The sequence below is a fragment of the Vigna unguiculata genome, chromosome 2 (genome assembly GCF_004118075.2).
Source record: "Vigna unguiculata cultivar IT97K-499-35 chromosome 2, ASM411807v1, whole genome shotgun sequence".
Lineage (NCBI taxonomy): Eukaryota > Viridiplantae > Streptophyta > Magnoliopsida > Fabales > Fabaceae > Vigna > Vigna unguiculata.
Window position 1 is genome coordinate 18,573,274 of NC_040280.1, and position 10,947 is coordinate 18,584,220.

The following is a 10,947-nucleotide window of genomic DNA, read 5'->3' on the forward strand; positions in this document are numbered from 1 at the left end:
ATTACCTACCAATTAAAATTAAAAAAAAAATAGAAGAAAAAAGTCTTTTCTTGCAAATTTTTTTAACAAATTTACAAGAAAAATCCTATGTAATATGAGAATTTCCAATAATGATATCTAAATAAGACTTCAAGTTTTATATTAATCAAAGATAAAATAAATAAATAAATGAATGAATTAAACAAATAATAAAAAAAATCCGGCATTTCCAAAAACAATTCGCTAATGTGATAAATAGTTACAAATTTACATAAAATCACATTATTATTTACATACAATAGTTACAAATTTACATAAAATCACATTATTATGTCAACATATACACATTAGCCTTTCATTTTTTTAAAATCAAAATGATTTTTCATTCCACAAAATTTATATCCTTATTATCATATTCTAGTTTTAGTGAAAAGTAAATGTATATATATTAAAAGTATAATGATAAATTTCATTAAATTTTACAGTAATAATAATATTATTAGGATTTTTTTTATTGATGGGCAGTTTAAAACTCTTTACACTGAGCTTCAGATAAGTTAAAAACTCTTTTCCATTGCGGCTTTTGAATTATGCATCTTGACAAATATTATGGAGATTGATATTACTCAAAATCATATGTATTCATAGTATATTATTTAAAATTAATGTATGGATTACATTAAATAAGAAAAATAAGTATTTTAGAAGAAAAAATTTATAAATTTATTATTTTAATTTTTTTTACTAAAAATAATATTAATTTTTATATAAATCGAACTCAAATTTCACTAATATTATATCTTTCATTAATATTTTCAAGAAAGATCCCTAAACAATATTTATAATCATTTAAAAATAGAATAAAGTTTTAATTACTCACTTATCTCCAATTTGATAAAAAGTTTTAAGTCAATTTCCACTTAGTTTTCTTTCAATTGAGTTACAATTTAGTTTTTTTATTTATTTATTTCAATTGACTGAATTAGGTTCTTGTAAAGATATAGAAAATGACATTTTAGAAATGATAGTGGTTTAAAATAAGTGAGACTCGATTATTTTAATATAAAAAATGTTTAATATAAATAGTTTTGGTATAAACAAGTTTTTTTTTATTTTAAAACACATCATCTCTCTATAAACCATTCTTCTAGAGTTCTTTTTAAGAGTTTTTCCTCTCTGCTCGTTCTATTTGAACATAAAAATAAAATTAAAATTAATTTGACAAAATTTACGAAAATTAAGATCAAAAAATATTTTTACCAAAATAAAAATAAATAATATGTTAAGAAGTCAATTTTAGTAAAAATATTAATATTTTATACACATTGTAAAGTTTGTATTAATTTGGAGAGGATCAATATAATTTTATTTTGAAAAAAGAATTAAGACAAAATTAAATAAATAAATCTATATATATACTAATCAAGTACAAGATAATAATATTTGACATTGTATGTGACAGACATTACACTAACAACTAGCATGTGATACCGAGAAGGTTGTGTGTCGTTGATGTGTGAATAACAAAAAATTTTAAATAAAAAATTATGAATTAATATATGACAATGATTCTAACTACCTGATTTATAATTTTTTTAAAAAAAAATCTAATTGAATCAATTTTTAAAAGTTAAAATTCAATCGAAAAAAAAGCAAAATCAAAATTAAGACTCGATCGAAGAAAAACTAAACAGAGAATAAACTAATAATTTGTACATAGCCGCTGGCCAGGTTGTCTACGACAGGTAGCTTCTTTTACCAAACCTTTGCAATGGTCTTTCTTTGAACTGACGAGAAAATATTTAGGTTATGTTAAAAATATGGCAAATTTCCTTTTTTATGTTAAAAACTTTAAATACGTTAACTGAGACTGTACCGTCGCTGTCGGCACTATTCCATCATCCTTTTCTTCAAAATATTAAATGTTATCTAGAAAAGTGGGTCATGGCCATGACAACTCGGGTTCATTGAAAATATCCAAATTTGTATCCATTCACGGGGACTGATTGAGACCAGGCAGTAGTAACAAGTCACAAATATAATTTTCTGCGACATGCCACATTTTCATCTATCTCTGTCGTCTTATCGTGCTCTTTCTTCTATGCATAAACAATACTACAAAGGGAAAAAATGGTTAACAATTTTTATCATATATATATCAACGGGTATCGGAATATCTGTAAATTTAGGATTATCCATAAATATTTTCCAAATTATAAAAATCCCAATTTATGTTTTCCTCCAATTTTTAAGAAACCCTAATTATTAATTTTAGGGGTTTTAATTTTAGTTAACCTTATGAAATTGTATTGGAATATAATGGAAGCTGTGGATTGGGTTTATCATATCACGTGAGCATGTTGTTAGAATTTGCATTTGGAATTTAGCATGATGCTTTCCCTGTTACGAGTGCCTTTAAAATTCAAGGCTTTTTGGTTTGGAAAATAAAAACCCGTGAATGTCAACTGCATACTCCATTTTTTTTTTCCTTTGCTCCATAAATGCTCGTTGATGTCATGTGTATGTATCAATAATTAATGAAATTTTGACTGTATATTGTTGTTTATTTTAATATATATATATATATATATATATATATATATATATATATATATATATATATATATATATATTTCAACTAAAAAATTTGAATCAGACTATTCAAAAATTCAAAGGAAAAGAAGAATCGAGGCTTTAATTGTATCACAAAAAAAGGAGCTATGAATAAATGTATAAGAATATATAAGAAAAATGGATTAGAAAATATAAGTGGGTCAATAATGTCTCAAGAAAGATTAAATGGATTAACCTTATTATCTATTGAAAAATAATTGTTAAATGAAATTAATTATTACAATATAATAAATAATTTTGCATAAAAATAAATTTTAAATAAAAGACTTCATTTTTTAAGTTTGCTTTAGGCCTCTCAAACTCTTGGGTCGTACATGTTAACTTCACTAGTTCCATGAGTATGATTCCCTCTCATATCTAGTTTATCTTGTAAAGCTTCCTTCAACTCATACCACCAAGTTATCATCTTCTATATGATAGTCCCACATCATAAGTCCCCTTCAATACACTTAAACTCATCCTAGATTAGCATTTCTCCCTGGAAATAGCTAATTTAACCACCCAACACTAAAATATACACACATACTAATGCATTGTCAAACAAATGGTAACAATCATATTATAAAAGATAGTTTACAACGGAAGTCATTCAGCAAGATATAAACCATTCTTAGTATGAAAAAATATCACATAGTTACCACCTAGTGCCAAGGAATCATCGTCCAACGGTAATGCAACAAAAACTGGTTTTTAGGGTAATATTAGTGTCTAATATGATTTTAGATAATTCTCACTCTTGTCTAGATTGCAACTACAAATTTCCCAAGTTATAAAACACATTCTTCATAAATCAAACTAAGGTCTAAATACTAGCTAGGTTTTTAATTTGGTTTTGTCCATGCTTCCAATCTATTTAAGCATTTCCTTCATATAATATAAAGAGCAAAAGTAAAATCACCTTATTACATCATAGTCATTCAAACAAACAGACCCAAAGGAATCATTTACTCATGCAATTCATAGAAATCATACTCATTCCCTGCATCTTCTACTATAATCACCGTCCCAACATTTTTTTATAACCACAACTCCTTTTTATCCCACCCAGCAGTTTCACCTACACTTAAAAATTCATAACATAGAGAGAGGAAGAAGGGTCAAGAGAACCTAGCTTTTGGGAATGAAGGTGTTTTTGTAAATGGGCTCTTCTATCTTAAAAACTCATTTAAAATTTTACACACACACACGCATGCATGCACGCACACACGCACCCATGCGACCCTGCGACCCCGCGACCCTGTTTCCCACGCCCCAACTCCCCCACACGCGCCCACACTCACCCACACGCGCCCACACTCTCCCACACACGCCCACATGCACCCACACGCCCCCACACTCGCCCACACGCGCCCACACTCTCCCATACGTGCCCACACACGCCCACAACACCCACACGCGCCCATACGCGCCCACAGATGCCCACACGTGCCCACACACGCCCACACATGCCCACACGTGCCCACACACACCCCATACACGCCCACACATGCCCACATGCCTACACACGCCCACACTTGCACACATTCTATATGTGAATATATAAAAAATTTTAAAATCTATATCTAGGTTCTCGAGTTAAAATTATATTAGGTTCTCAAATTCTCCCATACTAAAAAAATTTTCGTTCACAAAAATAACTATGATATAATTCTCTTATCATCTTCTCAATCTCTTTGGTGAAATCACTATATGCAAGATCCCACACTTGTTAATGGTATAACTCTTGGAAAATATTTTCACCAATAAAAGAATTTTAATGATTTTCTTCTTTAATACATAAAAGATTTTTGCATACATAAAAATGTTTTCAAGTAGTCTTAATTCATCCTAACTTTCTCCTTAGTGTATTGTACTAACTCTAGTTTAATCATCCTAATTTCCTGATCCTAAAAATAACATAAAGGATTCCATATCTCTTCCGTACAATACTTCCATAACTATGCTTTCTAACAACTATTGTTCTAAATGAATTATATTAAAGTCTAACTCTAACCCAACTTCCAAAAAAAATCCAACAAATAAGTTATAGGCTAGTCCCTTGAGAATTGGATAGTTCTCTTTAATTACCCATCAATCTCTAATTGATACGCAATACACAGTCGAAGTTTGGTCTACAAAGCCTCTTGAAACATTTTTTCAAACTAGAAATGAAATGTCATTCTTACTTGAGACTATGCTAGTGGGTACATGATGAGTGCATATTTATGTCCTTATTTAGCCTTCAATCTTGGATTCTTAATTATTTTTTGTGTTTTAAAAAATGTTTTAATTGGAATTTGTTATAATTGGGTTTATTGAACATGAAATATAAAAACTTGTTACAAATAGCATTTAGTCGGGGACGGAGCATAATAGGAGTAGGAGGGGGCCATGGCCCCTCCAATTTTTTATTTTAATTTATGTAGTTAAAATTTTTGACATTTTTTAAATTATGTATGCTCAAAAATTTTGATTTTTTTTTAAATTAATGTGGTTAAAAATTTTGAAACTTTTTAAATTATGTATAGTATTTTAAACTTTTTTAAATTATGTGTACTTTATCAAGAATTAAAGAAAATTAAATTAAATATTTTTTGAAATCAAATATAATAAAGAATAAAAAAAATATTAAGATATTTTTTATTTGTTTTCTGAGTTTTTCACAAATTATTCTCATCTTTTACTTTTACTTGTTTTTTTTTTTATTTCTAAAGAAAAAAAGAATCATTGTTTTTATTCTTATCTCTTATGTGTTCTTTTTCATTCTTGAAAAAAAAATATTTTTTTTTGTTTCACTTGACAGTGAAATATTAGTTTAGTAATTAACATTATTTTTTATGTAACGAGCTTTTTGTATATTATTTTTATGAATATAGAAGAAAAAAAATATTGTACTATGTGTTTTTTCATAATCAATTTTTAATTATAGCTTGATTATCATGAATTTATTAGATTATGACAAATTATTTTTTAGTCTTAATCTTAAAAAAATATTGATGAAGAATATAAGAACAAATTCATATCTTAAAAATGATAAAAAAGGAAACTATATGTGAAGATGAAAACAAGACAAATTCAACCTTTTCACATATATTTTGAACCATTATACTAATGACCCAATTGTCCAATTATAGAAGTTATTTCTTAAAGTTCAACAAACTATAGATGAGCCATTACTATAATAGAGATTTTTTTTTTTTTAATGAAGATTATCATAAAAAGATTGTTGAACAAATATGGAAGGTGAATTTTTTGCTGACAATATGTTTATTTACATTGAAAAAGAAAGAGTTGAAAATTTTAGTTATGATCCAAGTATTTATGAGTTCAAGAATATGAAGGAAGACATGACAATAATTATGATTTCTTTTTATCCTTATGGTTATACTAAATGATGTTTTGAGGTGTGTTAGCTCAACTGCAACTAAGTTGAACTCATGGAGGTATGAAAATAAATTGACTAAAGTTCTGAGACACGTTAACGATAAATCCAAACATAGGAAATAATAAAAACCACGAAAATCCAAGCTAAACATTGCATGAAGGAGGTAAGAAAAACATGAAAAAGTGAAGCAATTTGGCTAAGCCAAGAAGAGAGAACAAATAACAGAAATTTCTTTAGAATAAAAGATAATTTTGGACAAATATATCTTTAGATATTTTATTTGGGAAAAATATGTTTTTGGTCCCTGAAATATTAAATAAATTGAAAATGGTCCTTATTTCAAATTTGGTCATCGGATGGTGCCATGTACTCTCAAAAGCATTGATTTTGGTCCCTATTTTTCAACTGCGTTAAAACTTATTCTACATGGCAAATGGCATTTCAACTCAATGTCAGGATGATGACACATGTTCGCCACGTGTCTACATTATTAAGTAAAATTGAAAATGGTCCCTATTTGAAACTTATCACCATCTGCACCCTCTACACTCAAAAGCATTGGTTTTGGTCCCTATTTTGCAACGATGTTAAAACTTATCCTATGTGAAAAATGGCGTTCCAACTCAATGTCAGGATGATGACATATGTTTGTCACATGTCTACCACGTGTTATTTTATTTTTTAAAAAAAATTGCTTTGCTAGATTAATTTTTAAATTTATTTAAAAATAAATAAACCAATTGTGTCGACTAGACCACATTAAGATTAGTTAAAAAAATAAAACACATTCTCTTCGTCTCCATTTCAAGAATAAAAATTTAAATAAAAATTAAATTTTATAATGAAAACTAAACATTTTCTCAAGGAACATTGCACATCTTTGGTTCTGGTGGTTTTGATTTTTGTATGTTCTGTTGTGGATGGGAGTGGCAGTTCTAATTTCTCTCCAGGGCACAAATCGTTAGTGGGAATGCGAAGATGCAAATCTGGGGTTTTGTTTTAGATCAGGAGTTTTGTTCTGTGAGGATACACAAATCTTTTGCTCAATGCATTATACTTTCTGGCTTTCTCCTGAACTATTCAAAAAATTTACTTGCAAGTTTCCGGAAGACTTTTGAAATTGAAGACCACTGTAGATGCTGAACTACATCACCAAGATAACTTGCTAAATATTAATTGATGTTTTTTGTTATTTATGTGATGAATTGAATTTATATGTCTATCACCTACCGTGTTTTTGATTTGATTAGTTGTTATAAATTTCAATTCTCGTGTATTCAGTTTAGATAACCAAAGTCAATGCCATTTTCCAAGTTCTGCATACATGGAGTTGTTGCCTACCTATTTCCGCACAAATAAATTTACTTCTTCTCTTTCAGGAATTATCCATTCATAAGGGTAAACACTGTGATGTTTTCTACTCAAATCGGAAGTGAAGAGAATAGTTTTTTTAATTAATCCTAATAAAAATCGGAAGTGAAGGGCTAGGCCTACGCAATTGGTTTATTTTTTAAAATAAATTTAAAAATTATATTTAATTAGTCGGGTGATACCTATTTTTGTCGAGATGTGTCACTTTGATATTCGCTTCTAAAATTGTGTCAATTACATCCTAACTTTTGAAAAAATACTTCAATTAGGTCCTTTAAAAAAAAAGTTAATGACGTGTCACGTGTCAATGTCACTACCAAGTGTCATTGTCTTCATTTCAATCTATTCTCCACATATGTTTCTTTGTTTCAATTTAATTCTCATATATGTCTCATTGTTTCAATTTAATCCCCACATATATCTTTTTATTTCAATTTAGTCTCAAATTTTTTTCTCAAAATAGAGAAATATTATCTTTCTCTTGAATTTGAGACGGAATTTATTATTTATATAAATATTATATTGATATTTGTTATTAAAAATAACTTACAAAATTAAGTACTAATATTTAGGTTTAAATTGGAATAAGTTCCTCTTCAAAACATTGGTCCAATTTAATCTCTCAACTTTATAATAGTGTGGATTTTGTCCTTTAAACTAAATTTTTGTTAAATTTATTTAAAGTTTCAAATACGTTTCAATCAGAGCCTAAAAGACATGAATAACAAGTTAACGATTAAAATATATATATATATATATATATATATATATATATATATATATATAATATGTTATAACGACATTTTCAATTTTCAATAAAAATATCAGTATAACATGTATATAATAATAAATTTGGTCCAAAATATAAGAGAGACAATATTGTTTTATTTTGAAAAAAAAGAATAATTGGGGACTAAATTGAAACAAAGAGACATACCCGGTAACTAAATTGAAATGAAATAAAAAAAATCACAGATTGACACCTGACACGCTATTAATACCGTTAATATTTTTTTTTTTAAAAGGACCTTATTGAAGCATTATTTTTTCAAAAGTTAGGACGCAATTGACACGTTTTTAAAAGTAGGTACCAAACTGACACATTCTGAGTGGTTACCATCCGACTAATTAAATTTAAAACTTAATCCAGAATTTTTCTATTTTAAGAGAATAAAGTAACACGTGGCAGACACGCGTCAATCATCCTATCGTTGAGTTGGAAATTCGTTTGCCACATAGGATATGTTGTAATGTGGTTGAAAAATAGGGACCAAAACCGATACTTTTGAAAGTGCAAAAACCAAAAGGTAAGCAAGTTTCGAGTAGGGACCATTTTCAGTTTTACTTAATACTTTAGGGACCATGCTTTTTGAATTTTTAAATAATTATCTTACTTAATTATATTAGTAAATATCAAAAGATAATATTTGCCATATCTTTTTTATTATGGCAAGATCTTCTTAAATCTTTCTAGATTTACATAACAACAAAAATAGATCTTGAAGATATTGGATTATTAGAGGATTATTTATAAGACAATTAGAGGAGATTAGGTTATTAGAGAGAAGATTATAACAAAAAAAAAAAATCCAAAACAAAACTCATTTTAATTTTTATATAAACAAAACTCATTTTAATTTTTAGGGTTAAATATGTTTTTGGTCCCTCAAGTTTTAGCGAAATTTGGAATTAGTCTCTCATCAAAACTTTTGACCAATTTAGTCCTTCATCTTTCAAAATGCATGAATCTAGTCTTTTTAACCAAATTTTGTTAAGTTTATCTGACGTTTCAAGCGCATTTCATGATAATATTTAAATTATTTACACTGTTTGACACATTTTTGCTTCAATGTTAACTTAAATACTATCATGAAATGTGCTTAAAACGTTAAATAAACTTAACAAAATTTGGTTAAAAGGACTAAATTTACGCATTTTGAAAGATGAAAGACTAAATTGGTATAAAGTTTTGATGAGGGACTAATTCCAAAATTCATGAAACTTGAGGGACCAAAAACATATTTAACCCTAATTTTTATATAGAGATTCAGAAAAACACGTTAAGGAAGTTTAGAAACCTTTTGTGGCCTAATCACGTCCTTTTTAGAAACTGTTGTCTAGAAAATCTTGTTTTAAATTTTTTTAAAAACTTGTTTCAAAAAATTTCCCAAATATATAAACGAAAGTCACTTTTTCAAAGAGTAAAATTGGTCAATTTAAAAAGTTGATTAGGTGTGCAAAGAAATTGTGGGTGCAAGAAGTAACACCCATGTTCCAAATAACCGTCTGTTGTTGAGGCCCAATATCTTCGACAGGAGAAGAAGCCCAATACACAGAGAAAACAGAAACACAGTTTTAGGTGTTAGCGGCGACGCTAGGTGGTGGTGGTGGTTGTGGTTTTTGAAGTGAGTGAAGTAGGAATGGCGATGACGCAAGGGGTGCAGAAGAACACGTTGTACGTGGGAGGGTTAGCGGAGGAGGTCAACGAGTCAATCCTCCACGCCGCCTTCATCCCCTTCGGCGACATCAAGGACGTCAAGACGCCGCTCGACCAGGCCACGCAGAAGCACCGCTCATTCGGCTTCGTCACCTTCCTCGAACGCGAAGATGCCACCGCCGCCATGGACAACATGGACGGTGCCGAGCTCTACGGCCGCGTCCTCACCGTCAACTACGCCCTCCCCGAACGCATCAAAGGCGGTGAACAGGGCTGGGCCGCCCAACCTAGTAAAAACCCTAATCCTATGCTTATTTATTTTTCACTCATGCTTAAACCCTAATTTGTGAATGGTCTAATTCTATTCTTTGTTTTGTGTTCTCTGTGGGAGATTGACCGTGCATATCTGTTTTGTGTTTCAGTTTGGGCGGATGCCGATACCTGGTTTGAGCGCCAGCAGCAGGAGGAGGAGATGCGGCGGATTGAGGCCGAGAATCGCGCGGCGATGCAGGCGGCGGAGGACTTGCACCGAAAACAAGTGGCTGAACAGCGAGAGGGAGAGAAGGAAGAAGAAATTGAGATCAAGGATGATCCTATGGCCAATGCTGAAGCTGAGGTTCTACGACAATAGATTACGGTGATCTGTCAAATCGGAGCAACTTGGTGAGTGAATATCTAATGTGATTTTGTAAGGATACAATCTAGAATCTCATGCGAACATCTAAACCCTCTATCAATAGGCTGACCTTGGTGGGTCATTTGTAATGTGAGATAAATCTTGTGTATGATTACTTATTTCTATAGATTATGAAACAGGATAGCTAGTCATATGAAACCACCATTCTTTGGAAAAGAAGTTAAATTCCGTTGGGTATGAGCTTAATCTACATTGAATTTTAGATTCGTCTTGTGTATATAATATTTCTTTTTGGCAGAAAAGAGAAGAGTCATTCTTAAAAGTTTGAGAAGTGCCTAAAGTGGACTATACTGAGATTGAGAGCAATATAAAGAAACATGTTGCAGGGTTACATGAAAACCTAAGCATGAATACTAGAACATACTCATAGACCATGTGCTCTGAATTCCTGATGTGATTGTGGCTGTACTAAACTGTCTAAGCATTTGAATTGCTCTCTGTCAGTAGCTCGTATAAGCTCTCCGA

The 10,947-nt window shown here is 29.9% G+C and overlaps 1 protein-coding gene across 1 annotated transcript; it reads left to right on the forward strand.

Annotated features, from left to right (window-relative positions):
• Positions 1-9,699: 9,699 nt before the first annotated feature.
• On the forward strand, positions 9,700-10,659 carry LOC114172215 (peptidyl-prolyl cis-trans isomerase E). Its single transcript, XM_028056814.1, has 2 exons — positions 9,700-10,075; positions 10,208-10,659. Exons 1-2 carry the CDS (start codon positions 9,769-9,771, stop codon positions 10,414-10,416), a joined length of 516 nt encoding a protein of 171 aa, XP_027912615.1. The 5' UTR covers positions 9,700-9,768; the 3' UTR covers positions 10,417-10,659.
• Positions 10,660-10,947: the final 288 nt, after the last annotated feature.